General features: G+C 29.0%; 1 protein-coding gene across 8 annotated transcripts in view; it reads left to right on the top strand.

The window, feature by feature from the left end:
* Positions 1–18,895, top strand: part of LOC139500898 (D-glucuronyl C5-epimerase-like) — a 91,745-nt gene extending 72,850 nt beyond the window's left edge. For 7 of the 8 annotated variants that reach the window (XM_071289797.1, XM_071289798.1, XM_071289799.1 and 4 more), the window contains 5 exons: positions 8,021–8,157; positions 8,687–8,861; positions 10,038–10,209; positions 11,396–11,635; positions 12,738–18,895. In XM_071289797.1, coding sequence (XP_071145898.1) covers positions 8,042–8,157; positions 8,687–8,861; positions 10,038–10,209; positions 11,396–11,635; positions 12,738–13,771 — 1,737 coding nt within the window. In that variant the 5' untranslated portion in view covers positions 8,021–8,041 and the 3' untranslated portion in view covers positions 13,772–18,895. Of the gene's footprint in view, positions 1–5,565; positions 5,725–8,020; positions 8,158–8,686; positions 8,862–10,037; positions 10,210–11,395; positions 11,636–12,737 lie in introns of those variants that run through there. The other variant, XM_071289795.1, reaches the window with a different exon arrangement.
* The last annotated feature ends 843 nt before the right edge of the window (positions 18,896–19,738 follow it).

Genomic DNA, 19,738 nt, shown 5'->3' with positions numbered 1-19,738 from the left:
TGGATTAGATAATAATTAAACAATTTGTATCTATTTTAACTACACCAGAGTAATGAATAGATATGACACTATCTCATTTATTTAGACTCAATGTGTGGGTTTTTGGTCAATATCTACCTTAAAAAATATCTTTTTCATTCTGATTGTTATTAGATTGCCGTCTCAGGATAAGACATGTAGACAGTTGTATCAATGTTTGATTTCTCAAGGTCAACAGGTCAAAGTTTTTCCAAAATTAAATTGTTACAACAATACACATCCAGGGAGGGACCAGGGGGAAGGATTTGAGAAGATTGATGAAATTTCAGATGTTGAGGAAAATAGGAAAATAATAATATAATAGAATTGTAATGTTGTGGACTTTTACAGTTTGTTATGGGGCATGGGTTTTTTCATTGTTGAAGGCTATTTACATGCTGACCTTATAATGGGCTGCTAATTTTGATGTAGTTTGAATTTGTCTCTAGTGGAAAGGTTTTTCATTGGCAATCATACTTCATCTTCGTATCATATACATGGTATCATGTAGAAAATGTACCTTTATATAAAAAGTTTAAATACCTTCGGGGATAGTATCTACCCCTTTACACCAGCTGTATAAGTTTACATCAATTTTAACTGCATGTATAAATGCAAAATTCTATATAAACTGCTGATGTATGATTTTCAAATATAATATTTAGCAATCAGATCTACCATATTTCAAGAATATCTCAATGTAACCTTTACGTCTAACAATACTTGTATAAAAGGAAGATTAATGAATTAGTCTCAGCTGTTAAGACAATCAGAGCTCTATATCTTCTTCAAGACATTTTTACAAAAAAAATCAATCTTCTTAGACAGGAAGTCATGATATATTGTATCTATGGCATTCCTTGACCTTTTCATTACCTACTAATTGACTTAAGTACACAGTGAAAGGTAACACAAGGCCAAGCGTTTTTATATTACAGTCTGACTAAACATTGGTCAATTAGGTCCTAATTGACCATGTTAAACATCTGAGGAGTTATCTCCACTTTAACAATAATTGATAATTCACTGTATACTTTATCTTACTAGATATATCAGTAATAGGTCATTATTGACAGGTAAAAGCTACCTGTAATTCTTAACTATCATTTATTGAAGTGTTGCTGGGTTTTACTCATGATGGAGAGACTATATATTATGTTTCTATATGGAAAATATGTACTATCTAGAAAATTCATTGATAAGATTTCAAACTAAACTCAAGTACTCTTCCAGAGATATATACAATACAAGAGATTAGTAACACCATTCAATAGTCATATAGCATTTGGTTCTCTCATTATTTTTCTAACTACTTTTTCATGTGTAGACATATTCACATTTAATAAATTATACCTCATTTTTATAATTTTTTTGCATATTATGGTTTAAAAGGTTTGAAAAATTTGTCTTTTTAAATAAAAGATTTTATGAACTATTAATATAAGTCAAAAATTTACATCAGGATATTGTCAACGGGATAAAGTTGCAACAGGGATGAGGCAGTTAATAGTACACATATGATTTAATTAAACCTGGAAAATCTAAACAATTTTTTGTTAGATATATTGCACTCATGATAAAAAAAAATTGTGAATTGGTTTTTTTTTATAAAATTTTGTTTCTACTTTCCTAATTTCAAACAAATCATGAAAGCTGTGTGATATCATAAGTCAAACTCTTGTTGATAGGTCTCTGCCTCTTTCTAACTTTGAGAAGAGCAAAATTGACATAAATTTATGATCTCCGTTTTACAAATCATTTTGTGTTGTCCAAAAATCATGGATGAATATCCCCACATCTCCTACGGCTTTTTACTTTATATATGTAGGTTGAAAATGCAATGAATTACTAAGGTTATATAAAATTGAATTCATTCTATTTTTAATAGTTCAGTTGGATCCATAAAACAAAAGATGCCCTATATTATAATGAAGGTGTAATGATAATCTTCAATTATATAAATGGTTTTATTTTTTGTACAAGGTACCATCATTGTATATTTATAGCTATATCTAATCTTGTTGTCACCATATATCATATATATGTAATAGATATATCTTTTAAATAATCAATTAAATATGTAAAATAAGCATATAAAGTATGACAAATGTTGCCTGCATCAAATTACTAGATATTTAAGCTGAATGTCACTAAAAAATAACAAATGGTAATAATATTAAGTTGATATTTCATCTGTAGATTTTTTATTGTGCATGTTTAAGAGGGATAATTGCAAATTATGAACATAAAACTAACTTTGTTTAAATTTTGAAAGGCTGTATTACTTTTAAATGGAATAATAAAATTCACAAACAAGGAATTACAAAATGTATAAGGTTAGCTTGCAAATAGCAATGTTGCATTTATATAGAATTTTTCTTATCCCCCTAAGAGAAATAAATATCTAATTTCAATCATATATAGCTATATTTTCAAATAAATAAATGTAATTCTTGTCTTGATTGTATGTAACATATTAAATATTGACCATTGCTACTGTTTGTAAAATGAAGGAGATATCATATTATTGCCAACAACTATTTATCCATTTTTATGGAGTTTTCTGAGTATCATTTTGAAAATTAAGATAAGTTCTATCATTGTTAGATTATATTCCCTTTGATGTGAGTAAAATTTGGTCAACAATATTGTGGGACAACCACAAACCAAAAATGGTATCTCTCTGATAAAATAGTTCAATTGATCTTAAGTTTGGAAAGTTATTAAACACTACCCCTCCCACCTAACCTATTATCACCTATTTGTCACTAAGTAAAAGCAGCCCTGACCCTGCTTTACGGTAGCGCTGAATTGAAAATAGGCTTGAAGTATTTTTTACTTACAATTTTGAAATGTTGGTAAAAGAAGTAAAAACATCTGGCAATTGAGAGAAATTCATTTTCAAGAGTCTCCAAGATAGAAGTCACCATACAAATGGATAAATGTCTTTTCAGAAGTTTCGCAGGAAAGTAACTGAAAAGTTCGCTTAACTAAGACATTCAGAGGTCAGTCATTGAAATAACTTTGCCTAGCTATTGTTCTTTAACAGGTTATTCGTCTCATCGCATTGCAGAGCTCTACATGTACACTAGTACATGTAATATGTATAGAGATATTTCAGGAGCAGACAAATTAAGGATGATATATCTGCTTGTAATATTTAATATTGGTACTTAAGTGACCATAGTCTTTCAAAGTGGTTTTTTTATTAAGTAATTCAATTTATTTATTTATTTCCATTTTTTTATTTATTTTTAATAAATATTTATACCAATATATATCTGAAAGGGAATTTAAAAGCAAACATTTTTGAAGGGTTAAACATGAATTTGACCAAAAATCCACTACAAAAGCTCAGTACAAAAGGGTATTAAATTATATTTAGCTCTGAGTTCTTAAACAAAAAGCTAAACAGTTACCTAAACAAAGTGAATGATATGAGTTTGAAATATTTTAAGGACAGTAAAAACGATTAATTTAAATATCAGTTGAAACCTGGTATTAAATCAAATTAATTGATTTTTTTTTAATCTTTTCAGTTATAATCTAATGCATAATAAATAAAATAAATCTTTTCAGAAAACATGTCCCATAAAAACATAATACTGCAGATGTAATATCAACTAATTATTACCATTTGTTAACAGCTAAAATATCTAGTAATTTGATGCAGGCAACATTTGTCATACTTTATTTGCTTATTTTACATATTTAATTGATTATTTAAAGGGTATCTATTACTTATGATATATGGTGACAAGCAGATGAGATAAAGCTAATAATATACAACAGTGGTGCCTTGCACAAAAAATAAAAATCATTTGTATAATTACCCCTTCATTATCATATTAGAACATCTATTGTTTATTTCATTCAACTCAATTACAAAATAGAATGTTTTCAATTTAATATAACCTGAGTTTTTCGTGGCATTTAAAGAAATGAAAATTAACCCAGAAAATTACTCTAATAATAATGTACCTTTTAAACAATCAAAAAATATGTTAAAATGTAATATAAAGAAGTGTGTTTCAGAGGAATATGAAAAAAATACTTTAATTAAACTTTCAAAAATGGATTCCTCATCCAAACTTTGTCTTTATGGGAAATTAAAAAATAATTGTCAGTCTGAGGAATATTTAAATTGCAATAATTTTATACATAGGCAGTTACTCTCAAAATTTAGACTAAGTGATCATTCCCTAGGCATTGAATTAGGAAGGTACAGAAACATTCCAAGAGCACAAAGATTATGTAAAAAATGTGAAGTCCTAGATGATGAATATCATTTCTTTTTGTATTGTGACATTAACATATCTTTGCGTTCTAATCTTTTTGCTTATCTAAAAGACTATGTACCATTATTTCAGCATCTTGATGCATTCAATAAACTTAAACGCATTCTAAACCCCATCCCTGAACTTGTTTGTCATATTGGAGTCTTCATTAAACAGTCTTTAGAACTGAGGGAGTCAGACCCGTGTCAGGCAAGGTTATGATGGTGTTTTTTACATACATTTATAATTGAACTCTAATGTTCTATTATTCTATATATTGTATTGTATTATTTTGTATTTCATTTTATCACATATTTTGTACTGATATGTACGTTTTTGCATGGCCAATAATAGCCGGAAGTCAAGGTTGGTTATCAGCCCTCGGGGCCGATATCGATATCAGCCCTCGAAATCCATATCAAGCCCCCGAGTTTAACTTCCGATAATCTGTCAATCAAAGGCTATTTGTAAACAAGTTGAACACAATGAAAAGAAATTTAAAAAGTTACAAATGTGCTGTAGAAGAAAAAAGTAGAAATCACAAAAGTTCCCGTAAAATTTTGACGTCATGAAGAATTTAGAAAATATATGACGCCACACTAGAATGAGTATCGATATAGGATTCTTCCTAAGCATTTTTTAACATTTGTAATTTAACACTTTAAAGTCGTTTAATATTTGCAATTCTTAGAATTAATATGTTTATTGTTAATTATTTCTGAAACTTTTCACAAAACGTTGTTAACCTACTGTGATACTTTTTTTTTTAACTCACATTGATACATTTATTTATTTTTTTCGTTAAATATCTTTTGATTTTTGATGAAATATCAAACATAATTTGTTGTAAGCTATTTGTTTTCTCCTGCTTGAAAATATGTGATAAATAGATTATAACATGTCATTTTCCATATGGTCCATGGTATCAGCCCACGACCCATATCAAGCCCTCGGGCTAAAGCCCTCTGGCTTGATATGGGAGTCTAGGGCTGATACCAGGGCCATATGGAAAATGCCATGTAATAATCTATAAGTATTACATTGTATTTCATTGTATTGCATTGTATAGTATAAAATTATTGTTTCATTGTATTGCTTGACCCTCATGGGTGTAATTTTGCAATAAAGATATATTTAAAATGTTTTATATTGTATTTGAGCTATTGTGAAAATTTAACTTGTTTTCATTCTACCAAAATCATCATAATGTGAAAAGACCACACCTGTGCTGTTTCAAGCAGGTAAATTTTTCTACATGGATTACTTCCCTTCGATTTTACTCTTCTGTAAAGGAGGTATAAGTTATGTCTGGCATCTGGATTACATATTTGCGGAATATTTCTTTCTTTGAACGAATTAATTAGGAATTAAGAACAAAGGATGGTTTTATTTCACTTGAAATTTTGACAGATAATCAATGTTACTATGGGTAAGATTATGAATGTTAAGTTTCACTGTTTTAGATGGTTGTTATGATTGAACAAATTTATATCAATGAATATTGAACTTTATGAACTTTACACCTTTCACTTACAGTACACTGACACTGTTACATACACTGTACATTAATATTAATGTATTTGCTCTGCACAAAATACTTTTTTTTCTGTATTTCTCATTATATTTCACTACATTTGATGTGTACATTAATAATATGAGACAGGCATTACCTGTAAATGGGGACGAAGTCTGTATGAATTATTTTTTTGTAACTAAATATTTGTTAAAAAAAAGAAACGGAAATACCGTAACGTTTCCGATTTTGGTTCTGTTGTTAGGGATTTTAGTTGTGACGTTATTTAAATTATGACGTCATATGCAATGTAAACAAAGAAACGCTATCATCAGGTAACGTTTTTTTCATATCAAGGAATGAAATTGGTATTGCGCGTTCCTTCCTATTTTATACTAGACTGATAAATATATATTTTACTCAAAGTTTCATACAAACGAGACCGGAAAAAGGAAGTACATTGTACATGTCTGCGCAGGTCCGGGATTTCAAAACATGACATAAAAAAATTGAACGATTTTGAGTTCATTAGTACAATGAAAAATTCGGGAAATTTTCCCGATTTTTTTTTTTTTATTGAATTTTCTACTGTTATTGGGGACTTCGTCCCCATATTATACCAGAGGGACATAATATGTCTCTAATTATACAGTTATCATTCAACATTCAGTCAATTTGAAGATTTATACCATCTGTCAAAAGTGTGTTTCCAATTTTATTTCCAGCATCATATGTTTGTTTTCATTTTGAAATGTATATCAAGTAGATATTCTGTGGTCTAGGATAATAAGTGTGTTCATTGGGACATCCAGAATATTAAAAGTAGTGATGTACAAATGATGTATGTCAAAATAAACAGATAAATTTGATTTACCTTACAGAAGTTCCTCTGAAAAATTGTTATAAATCAATTCAGAATTCTATGGAACATTTAGAATATCTGTTCTCGATGGAACAAATATTATATTTACGTCAACATAAACAGATAAATTTGTTTCACCTTACATTGTTGTATATGACAGACAATATAAACAGAAAATCGAGGTTCCTCTGAAAAATTGCAATAAAACAATCAAGAAGTCTATGATACATGTAAATACATTTAGATATAGGAAGATGTGGTACAATGTACGCATGTAAAAATTGTACATTGTATATATATCTGTTCCCGATGGAACAAATATTATATATACGTCGGGAACAAATACTTAATATTTATTTAGGGGAAATATAAATATTCCTAAATACTTCTTCCATTTGAAACAAGAAAATAAAAAGAAACTTTTATTTCGTTATGGAGAAAGTAACTAATTAAGTAATTGTCAAATATGTCAAAAGGAACAAGTTACAAAATATTATTTCATCATCTTTCTCAAACGATTATAAAATATGAATTTTTTAAATGAATACAAACTTAAACAAAATGTTTATATATTGTTCATTGTTGTTTATAATACTGAGGTTATAGCAACACATAAAAATTTAACATGTTGTGGTTTATTTGTGTACTGAAACTGATCTGTATTCTGGTTCAAGCGATCACTCACAAAACCTGGTCTGAAAATAAACAGACCATTTTGACCTAGCTAGTAACCCAAGTAGGAAATGACACAATGCATGTGTACTGTAACAAGTATGTTTAGGAAAAAATATAAGGAAGTCATTCAACACTTTTTTTAAGAGTTATCCTATTGAGCCACTTTAACTGATCATGCTTACACTTGACATGTCAAGTGTCATTGACACAAATAAACTTATGATGAAATTTTCATTTCTAATATAGTTTCTTCACGATAAGATGTACATACTTGATACACATTTTTTGTAACATACTCATGATGTTTTTATGTACATGTACATCATGAACTTTTACGTCATTTATATTGCATCATGTATATTGTAAGTAAGTTACACAGTTGGTTAATTAACTTCACAATTAATCTTATGAATTTAACAAATACATGTATGAGCCAACCTTAAATAAAAGATTTTTCCCTATTGTAGGAAATAAAGTTTAAAAACTCAGTATTTTCTTAATGCCTGATAAGGAACGTCATGAATGTTTCATTAATATCATGAATATTATCTGAGATTATTGTTTGAAATTTTACTTCTTAAATTCTTGAAATTTAGATTCAACAAAAATATTCATTCCCATGATATATATAAGCATACATTGTTACTCAAGTTTGAATTTGTTTTCTATTTTCAGGTTGATGTATATAAGCATACCATGGCACGGGTGTCAATAAAAAGTGCTATAATATCCTTAGGTTTTTTTTCTGTGATGGTCACTGTTTATCAATGGGGGAGCTGTGACATTGGACACAGGGATGATAATTTCTATCGGTAAGTATTATTATCCTTAGTTGGGAAGAGTTGTTGGACCTTGTGGATTAACAAACTGACTACCCATGATCAGAGTCTTGCATGGTAAGACATGTTATTGACTTCTTTGTTCCAGTTGCTGTATATCAGTGCACGCCTGTTAAACTGGACATAGGTAGGATTAATTTAAAAAGCCTGCATTGTGGCAACATGTGTTGGTGTACTTTATGTACCTTAGTTATTTTTTATCAGAACATATGTAGGACATCTTATTTTTAAAATATTCAAAGAGTCCCATTATTTGCATTAATAAGAACCTTGCAATAATTTCTAAATTTTCAGTATTTCAAACAAATTTCATCCATCTGATAGGGCATGTAGGGTAAACCTCTCATTGCCTACCAAGTTCAACACAATGTTAATTAAGATCTATCCTGACACAATTGTACATTTTGTACCTGTAGTTATGTAAGGAAAACTTATAAGGAGATTTGAAACAATATGTAATGATTTAAGTCCAGAATCTCTAATTTTCACTATTTAATTGCAGGGAAAATGTCGGATTCCAACCTCGTGTTGCACAATCTTTTAAAGAAAACAGTAACAAGAACACATTGAAGTATAAGGAAATAGAATGTGTCATCAATGGAGAAGATTCACAGAAATGTCGCAGAGAAGCTAAAGAAGTCTACATGCCATTTTCATTTATTCAGAAATATTTTGAGGTAAACAACTTTTTCGTTTTAAACTTAAAAGTTACCATCTATATTACAAGAAGATGTGGTATATGAGTGCCTATGAGACAACTTTCTCATCCAAGTCACAATTTGTAAAAGTAAACCACTATAGGTCAAAGTACGGACTTCAACACAGAGCCTTGTCTCACACCGAACATCAAGCTATAAAGGGCCCTAAAAACGACATGTGTAAAACCATTCCAATGGAAAAACCAAGGGTCTAATCTGTAAAAAAAAACGACAATACAAGAAACACTTATGAATCACATAAACAAAAGACAACCACTGAACATCAGATTCCATCTCTTGTTAATCTTAAGGGATCTTAAGACTTAAGAACAATAGAATCCCTGAAATGGATACCACGGGTACATTTGTGTAATACACTCAAAATGTAGACTCTTTATTACAACTCTAGTAATCTAATTGCTGCAGTAAATGAAAAAGAACTGTGCTCAATCTGTACAATACTTCACATGCATAGATTTATTTCTTTATGTTGTAAGGGAGATAATTCAATCTTGCTTTTACACTTTGTTAAATTATAGTATCATTTATATAATGAGGTACACATCTACTTTTGCATAGGTACTATTTCTTGACCAAATATCTGTAGTACTGGAAATATACATTTAATATTCAGTACTATTGTGCTACTTTAAAATTATTGTAATATATAGGTACCTGTATTTTACTGTACAGATTTTTGGTTACATCGATCATTACACTTTAAGCATTTTAAAAGTGTTTACATTTCAAATCTCTTAAAATTATGATTTTCAAACATCATGAACATGGAATATTGAGATCACTGTCGGTATTATATCAGTACCAATAGTTTGTAGTACAAATCAAGTACTGTAAAAGACAGGTACCTAAATATTACAATAATTTTAAGGTAAAGAAATGGTACTAAATATTAAAAGTAAATTTCAAGTACTACAGATTTTTAGTACAGAAAGAGTACCTATTCAAAAGTAGCAGTGCAGACAAGAAAAAAAGACAGGAACTGAACAATATAAAAAGATAAAATGACATCTAGGTAAAAATTGTACTCAATAATGAACAAATCTCTAAATCACTTTGAAACTGTACTTCCTTCAAATACTTCAAAATTTTAGATTTTTTTTTTATTTAAAATTATGTTTTTAAAATTTGTTTTAGGTTTATGGATCCATAGAATCATATGATGGATATGAAAGATTTGAATTCCAGCACAGTTATTCCAAAGTCCATCCCATCCCAGAAGAATACTCGCCAGGTGGCATCTTCATGTCGTTTGAGTTCTATAATGTAGAGGAGCGCAACAGAGTGAAATGTCTCACAGGCCAATATGGTAAAAAAATTAAAATATACGTTTTGGTTTTTTGAAATAAAATTACAAAAATTGATATATCCATTTAATCGATATATGATTAGATGGAGTCTACTGTAATATATTGTATAGGTAAAATTTGATACTGTGAACCAACTAGTATTTGTGAACATTTTATTCAAGCAACTTTTGTGAGTTGATTAATAAATGAAAAATTGATTTTCCTTTAAAAAAATCAAGAACACTAGTAAATGAAAATATTCTGCTTTAAAATCGGCTTAAATGTGCAAGTGCGGAAAAAACGTCAACAAAAATAAGTAGGTTTACCGTAAACTACTTGTATGAGAATAAAATATTATAGATCAAACTTAATGTTGTTCTCACAATTATATTTAAGCCCTTCATTCAGATGTTTGATCATTTCAATGCCTGTTGGAGTGTAAATTAATTCAATCATTTATTATTGTGTGTCAGCTGCAGGAAAGATAACTTAGTTTCATCAACCAGAAATGTTTACCACATATTTAGTTATGTCACTTTATAATCGGTTAAATATTACAATTCAATTCAAAGATTTTATTGCTTAAATCAATTAGATTTAGACAAAAGGATTGGATAACGGTTCAGCCAGTGCCTATATAAATCCATTCCCATACAAGATGGATAATTATTAGTAATACCCTATTTTTTTCACACTGTGTGAGGGGAGGTAATCCTCCTTTGTATTTTCAATTCATTCTTGAATGTACCTATATATATCACAATAAGGAGCTTAAAATTAAAGACTTACTAAACATAAACATGATAAAAATCAAAATAGATAAAAAGAAGATGTGGTATGAGTGCCAATGGGAGAGTTTTTATCATGAATACTTATTGTTTATCTTTCATCATTTTTTTCTGCACTAATATTACCTTTTGGTTGATTCAGAAATTATTGTGTGCATTTATTGTTACGATTTTGTCATTTTAGACCAAAATTGGATTAAATATTTTTGCGATATTGAGACAAATCCTGTTTAATTCATATAAAAAGTTTTTTTAAATGTAAGTTTGAATTATTGCGATTATAACCCTGTTGCATTTTTCGCAATGATATAAACAGCGCAATAATTTCTGAATTTAAAGGTTACAATTTTTCTATACATGAGACCATACCTCAATTATTAATAAATTAAATCCAAGCTTAATACACTCTTCTAAACAGGTGTCCCAATGTCGACTCAGTGGACATCAAGTGGCCATTACTATCCAATACAGATAGCCCAGTTTGGTCTGAGTCATTACAGTAAACACCTAGCTGGACCTAAACCAAAGGTCCAGGTCCTAGAAGACGGAGAGTCTGGCGATACATCAGAATGGCTCTTACCGGACAGAAGATCACAGTTAGCTGTTAAAACTGACGTGGATTTTACTGATAATAGCATCATTGAATTTGATACATCAGGTACTTGTTTGTGAAGTATAGAAATAGTAAAATTAATACAATTTTAACTGAACATTTTTCATGTAAAGAAAGGTCACTCTTTATACTGTTTATTTGTTGTTTTTTTTTTAAACCAGATTCAAAGAAAAATAATACTTTCATTTTTTATTTATTGTAAAAATTGTTTATACATTTTGTACTTATGGTACCCGTAATTAAAGATTATCATTGGTCATCTCAACGAGATTGATTTTCTCGCTTAAGCTGGGACGGCGAAAGCGAGAAAGGCAATCCAGTTGAGATCAATGATAATCTGTTTATTGCTATTTTAACTATGACGACGTTGTCAATTTCATGTCAATTTCGTTAGCAACGCCACATGCCTGCTTAGTTTCTAGCGACAATTTTCCATCTCAAGCGAGTAGCATGATATGAAAATTATCACAAAAAAAGATCAAAGGAAAAATGCACTAAATAGCGATGATACAATTTATATAAATTCCAAAGTAATAATGATGTTTTAGGTAATGCAAAAAATATTACAGGACAATCATCACACTAAAAGAAATTTGCATTTTCAGTTAAATTGGTTATGATCTGTCACAACCAGCATTTCGTACTGGAGATTTGTATTGTACAATACATATAAAAAAAAGATGTGGTATGATTTTCATTGAAAAAATTTCAATTGGAGATAAATTGACAAAGTAAAAGCAACAATAAGAAAACCCCATACTATATTATATATACTATGGTCAGTTTTCAAAGGCCAAAACATAAAAAAATATGAAACAATTCAAAGGAGAAACCTAACAGACTAATTTTTATATAAATACAATTTATGAAAAAACTGAAATATGAATGACATGAATGAACAACAACCACTGATTAGCAGGCTCATGAGTTGAGAGAAAAACATAAAGATATATAAAGATCACAAAAAGAACTTTATTGTAATATTTTAAGGTTATAATAATTGTATCCCAAATTTTCATAATTTGACACTTTCTAAAACAGGTTTGTTTTTGAATGTGGATGGGATTTGTGGTACTATTTTATTCTTTCATTGTCTGTAAAGAATATTATTGAATGCAAAATCATTTATTTTTTTCATATTTTGTAGAAAACCTAAAGAATCCTGGAATTACAATTTCTATGGACGAGAAGAAGTTGACAACTTTATCTTTAGACATTAAATTTATTTCAAACGGTAGTTTAACTGTCTTATTACGGACAGGAGATGGAAATTTATTCAGAATTCATTACGTCTTGGGAGATACTTTAATTTACCTTCAAAAACGTGACCTTTATTATGGCTTGGGGTCAAAGGCTAGAGGTAAATGGCTACATATTACTAGAATGGTAATGGTTGACTTTCAAAAAGGATTAGCTCTATCAATGTCTAAATCGAAAGTAGCAAAATTTAAAAGAAATGCAAGAATAGCAGCGATTTGTTTACGTGGACATGGATTGGTTGATAATGTTACACTGTCGTCTGCAGCTCATCTGGAACATTTCTTTGATGCTGCTAATTATTTAGTAAATCAACAAGATGATCAGGGAGGTTGGCCTATCATGGTCCAAAGGAAGCTTGTTCCTGCTGTCCTTGAACTTGATGCAGGGTGGTACTCTGCCATGGGTCAAGGTCAGTCAATATCATTGTTGGTGAGAGCATATATTGTTTCAAAAGACCAAAAATATTTAGACGCTGCTGAGAGAGCGCTAGATGTGTTTGAAATTAAAAGTGGTGATGGTGGTGTGTTGACAAAGTTTGCCGGGGTGTATGATTGGTACGAAGAATACCCAACAACACCCTCAAGTTATGTGTTAAATGGATTCATATATTCATTATTAGGATTATATGACTTAAAGGAAGTGGCATCGGGCAAGGGTGCCGCACATGCCACAAGACTATTTGATGTAGGCATGAAGACATTGAAAAACATGTTACTAATGTTTGATTCAGGCTCAGGGACGTTTTATGACTTGAGACATTTGACACTAGGTGGAGCTCCTAATCGTGCAAGATGGGATTACCATACAGTGCATATTAATCAACTTAATCTACTTAGTTTAATTGACAATGACCCTTTGTTTACAACAACGGCGAAGAGATGGACAGACTACATGAAGGGCAAGCTATCACCGCATAATTAAAGACTTCCATTTTTCACTGTTTACTTATGTGCTGTAGTCCTACTTTTTTTGTTACATGATGATCATGAGATAGAAATTAACATTATGCATACAATGTAAATGATGTATGTTGGAAATTGCTACACGAAATATAAAACTTAAAGTTATACATTTACAAAGTGTATTTTTAACAAATTTAATTCATCATGGATGGCACAAAACTTTATATCTGCAATATTAATAGAAACCAAAATAAAAATTTTATGACTGAAAGGTTAAAAAATGTGCAAATGTCTATTACCATGATTACTGAGAAAAATAGCAATCTTTTAATGTTTAACATCTTTATAAGTAAATGAAATCTTACATTTTTCTGAACAATATAGTAGTTCGATATACATTGTGTACATGGTAGTTTTCATGATCTTAAGCATTTTTTTTCATGAGCCTAAGCCATTCATTTTCATTTGCATGTTGATCAGACATTAAATTGTTGTTTGTATTATGTTGATTTCTAACTCTTGCATCTAATTATTGTTAAGTATTTGTTTTGTTTTGGTTTATATTGTGAAGTAGCTATACATGTACTCATAATTTGTTATTGATGTCAAAGTTTTTAATGTGTTATGAAGATTTGTTACATATGTTTTAATATGGTGCTGCCAAGTTGAATGTCAAAAATTGTAGTTTATATGGTTTAATCAATTGATCAATATTTTTAGTGACAAAGAGTTTTGCTCTTAAATTTTTGTTTGGAATATTGAAGTACCATTTGAACTGAGGGATTTTGCAATGGTGATACATTTTTGCTATTTTCACAGACTGTTTGATGTGCATAAGTAATGGACCAATAGCCATTATTCAACTAATAACCATGATGATTTTGTTTATTTACAATACAAAATGTGATATTAAAGAAAAAAATTAACTCTGCTAGAAGAAAGTTCAAACAAAAAGAAAAATATTACAGCACACAAACTTCTACATTTGACAAAAGGGGGTAATAATTTTATTTCCTGTTAACCTCATTTATAACGAAAGAGGTAATTTAGTTACCTTTTAGTTGCTTATTCATTAGTTTTGTTCATGATGTAAATGTCCTCTTTTGTACATAGTTGTACAGTTTCTAAGTTGTGAATCTAGTTGTAAATATTTTAAGTAATATAGTGCCATAGAATTAAATAATGCATGAATAATAAACTGATAAATAAGTCATTTGAAAGAACTAATGAGAAACATGAAGTCAGGTATGTTTTGGTTTAACGTCATATCATGCATATGGGAGATAATTCACGATACTTTCTAATTCCTAGAACTATTGCAACATAGGAACATGTTTTCTTTGAATATTTTAAGCTCACCAATTCATCTTTTTAAAAATTAAATTTTGAATTGGTGAGGTAAAATCAAAAATAAAATAAAATTTATGGCTTATTTATTGAGTTTATTATGTAATATTAACATTCCATATTTAACCTGTGACTATGATGTATAATTTAATACTATTTTACATGTACATGTATCATTCTACAAAGCTTTAATCATTGAATTGATCTCAGTTAAGGGGAGATAATACTACTTTGTGAAAGGGGAGGTAATTATATCTTAATAGTTACATGTGACATTAAAATTTATTTATTTTGGTTTAAATAAAACATCAGTTTTGAATTTATTATGGTTGAAATAAAATGTCACTTTTAAATTTATTTTAGTTGAAATAAAACATCAGTCAATTAAGATTGGAAAAATATTGTTTGGAAAGACTGCATACATGAAATACAAAAATAAAATGAATGAGCTAGATTCTTTAAACTATTACTTCAATTTGAAAAGTAAAAGCTAAAATATCGGATAACACATACATTATACATGTTGCACTTGCAAGTCCTAGTTTTTACTTAAGATTTTCTAAAAGGACAAAATTTAATAGCATTTTTAAATTGTTTGTGTGAAGCTTATGCCGTCATGTCAACAATTCAGGTTATTGTAATAAATGCTGTAAATGTACATACAGAAAAGGTTAAGGTGACCAACATCAGTTGCATTTTCTATTATATGTAGGTCACTGTAGCATAATTTTCCAGAAATAGTACAATGTTGTAAATAATTCATTAACAAAGCTGTGATTTTATGTAAATGGTTGTGATTTAACAATGGTTGTTGAAATAGGCTATATTATTATGATACCTAGATTTTCATCAGGTTTGGGTATTTTGTGTTTTTTTGGGTTAAATTTCAGTGGATCGGCTGTTTTTCTTTTTCCTTTCCTGTCGTAAGTTTTGAACAGATTATTTAAAGTAGGCAATGGATCTTATAATTTTCTGTACATTTATATAATACAGAAGACCTCTCTACAAGGTAAAAATTTCGAACAGAAAAATTCTGCAGACAAAACTAGACATGTCGATGGTGAAAAGGTTGTAAATAATCTGAAAGGTTAGGATGTAACTAAGATGGGAATCTATTTTTTCATGGCAAAAATTAAAGAAAAAAAAAATCTGTAAGCATCTCTATGCCTATGGCCAAATGGTAATAAATCATCTGCATGGTTTAGGGGGGGGGGGGGGTTAAGATGAAAATCTAGGTATTGATTTTATTTAGCCTGAGCCAAAACAATGTATGTTTTGGTTGTTGTAATATTTTAATGCACATGCAGTGCTGGGTCATCATATCGTGTGTCTGTCATTTGTTATATATAGTAGTTCAGGACAGTGTGAAAGGATTTTATTTATTTGGACTGGTTTTCAACTCAAAGTTTGTGATGTTGATATTTAGTACTTTGTCAAGTATTGATTTATAGATTGTAAATTCAAAGTGCAATCGATTGTAACGATTTTCACTAATACAAATTTTCATTAGGTGCCTACTGTTGTTTAGATAAAGCATCATAAATTGAAATGGTTGAGAGGATCATCCAAATGTTTTATTTAAATATTAAAAAAGAGGTTTATTTAACATGAAAATAAAATTATGTAACAGAATTGGAGGGTCCATATTATTAAAATCTGTAAAGATATTCGATTGCAATTTATAAATTAAAAAAAAAGGAATGAAACCATTGTCATTCCCTTCATGTTTCTCTGGTGTGGAACAGTTGCTATGTCAACAAACAAGACGAGTTCATACATGTAGCCATGGTTTAATTCATAAAATAAGTTAATTTGCACATATTTTAAATTTTAGACTTTTGCATGTCTAGTTAAGAAATTGATCTCATATTTCATACTGTTCTGAACTACTAAACAATGCTGACAATATAATATATATATTGTGTTCTTTTTATTTTTATCGTAAGCATATCAATATTTTTATTTCCAATCATTTTTATCAGTGATTTCATTACCATATATATTTTACCAATTGTTCATATATCATTACATCACATGATCATAATTTTTTAAATTAAGTGATAAAATGCAGATTATATTCTGCAGTCAGTTTTAATATGAAGTGACAATTATATATAAAATGCTGATAAAATTCTCCAGTTTTAAATATTTATTAGATAATTTGTTTTAACAGCACCCAATAAATCGTTCTTAGGTTTTTGGACTGTTTAACAATGATACTGTTGTGAGGAATTTATAGAAGTTCAAGTTTAATTTGTTTTATTTTAAAGATTTAAAGAAAAAGTATATTTCAGCATTATTAAATAAAAGTATTTTTTTTACTCATGATTTAATCTTCACAGAACCTGTGATTTACTGTGAATTCACTACTTTCGATAATACTTACAAGAACATGTACTATTGTTCATCTACTTTCAACATTTTTTTATCAATATCGAAACCTGCTGAATGATGTTTTAAGCGAATTCAGATTACAGAAAACCAATTTGATGGTGTGTATTCAATGCACATTAGGTTATGGATAATTAAGGGTCTAGATTTGGGTATAAATTTCTGTTTTCCATTTATCTCTATTCTTCATCTTATTGACCCATTATTCTCAATTCTTTATCTTATTGACCCATTATTCTCTATTCATCATTTTGTTGCCCATTATTCTCAATTCTTTCTTTGGTTTTTTTTCTTGCCCCATTTCCCCCTCTATTCTGTATTGACCCATTCTCAATTCTCTAAACCTATCCAGACCCTTGTGGTTTATTGTGCAATTATGTTTATAAAACCAGTTCTGTACCTCTTTGTATTTTTCATGGTGCTTTACTGTAGATTTCTCTAAATGTGTTTTAACCTATTGTCGCTTTTTTCCAAAAAAATTATTGAACTTTGTTTTCATTCTTGGTTGATCTATGAAATTTTATAATCAAACTTTTTTAAGTTTTGTGTAAATTTTCAATTAAGATATATATACATTTTAAAATTTGATAAAATTAAATTTTTAATTTGGATAATTTTAAAAAATTGCAAAATATTCATTTTTTTGTAACAGTATCTTTTATACATCATTAGATAATCAATTTACAAGTGTAACTTTAACCCAAAAAAGATATAAAGGTTTATGTACTATGAAATGTATGTAAATATTATTTTATTTTTACTGATATTTCAAATGCTGTCGTTGACATGCAAACAAATATTATACTCATTAATCGTTTGGTTGTAGAATATGTTGAATGAGCTGAATTTAAACAGACTGGTGTAAACTTATGTTTCAAAACAGGTTAATTTTATTTTTTCAAGGTCAAGAAAAAATATTTTTTATTAAGGTTTGATGGGAAAGTACCGAGCGCTTTATTTAAATTAGTAACAAACTTCACTTTTTGCTTTTGACTTTAGAATTAACAGGTTTTAATTAAGATAGAAACTTTTATGTTATTTATAACAACAATTTTCATAAGAAGCTGAATTTTAGTCGAAATTTCATACAGTTGATTTATTTTAAGACAAGAAAAATTCTTCTCAAAAGTAGTATTGAAAATTGAATTTTAGTTGACATTTTTTAACAGTTAAGTTATTTTAAGACAACAATAATACTTCTCAAATGTATTATTGAAAAAAGTTCATTTTTGTTTTACGTGTATAATTTTATTCCAGTTTTCATTGTATGAATGATAAGTGCAGAGAGAGTTATTGTATTTTCATATCATTGTTAAACATGTAATTGACCAGAAGGATATTCTGGACAATGAATATAAAAAAATTATGAAAAACCATTCATAAAAATATTAAAAGATGAAATTGATATTGTGTTGCATCATTTTTAATACCAGAGTCATTCAGCTTTTGAGGTATGGGTATAAGTTGGATTAATTTGCCATTTCAGATTCTAATAATGAAAGGCCCACCCATGACAAAGAGTTAAAAGAACAGCTTGAATTCTGATGAAACAATAAACCATGAAAAAAAAATAATATGAAAGACAACAACCATAAACAAACATTACAGGCTACTGTCTATTATTTTAGCTAACAGAAAAATACTGAATGTTTCAGTTAGCTAATACTTACAAAGTACACTCATCCTGTATATATAGATATAAGAATATGTGGTATGAGTGCCAATGAGACAACTCTCCATCCAAGTCACAATTAATAAAAGTAAACCATTATTGATCAAAGTACGGTCATCAACACAGAGCCTTGGCTCACACCAAATAGCTAGCTATAAAGGACCCCAAAAAATGACTAGTATAAATCCATTGAAACAGGAAAACTAACAGTCTAATCTATATAAAAATGAGAAACGAGAGACATTTATGAACCACATCAACAAACAATAACTACTGAAGATTCTTGACTTAGGACTGGTGCAAATAATTGCAGCGGGTTCTTGAAAACGTTTAATTAGGTATCAACTTTCCCTTATCTCAAACAATAGTGTAACATCCCAACATATATAGAAAGACAGACTATGAAATATCAATTAAAATGGCTAAACTCAATCAAAAGACAATGCAATAACAGTATAATAAAAGACTTGCCATGGCACCACTTACCAGAATTAGGAATATAAATTATGTTATACTTGAATACTCAAACCTGAACAGTACAGTATTTGTCATGTCACAACTCACCAGAACTACGAA

The sequence above is a fragment of the Mytilus edulis genome, chromosome 13, assembly GCF_963676685.1.
Source record: "Mytilus edulis chromosome 13, xbMytEdul2.2, whole genome shotgun sequence".
In the NCBI taxonomy this organism is placed as follows: Eukaryota; Metazoa; Mollusca; class Bivalvia; order Mytilida; family Mytilidae; genus Mytilus; species Mytilus edulis.
Note: the sequence above shows the minus strand (reverse complement) of the source record. Positions and strands in the feature narration are given on the sequence as shown.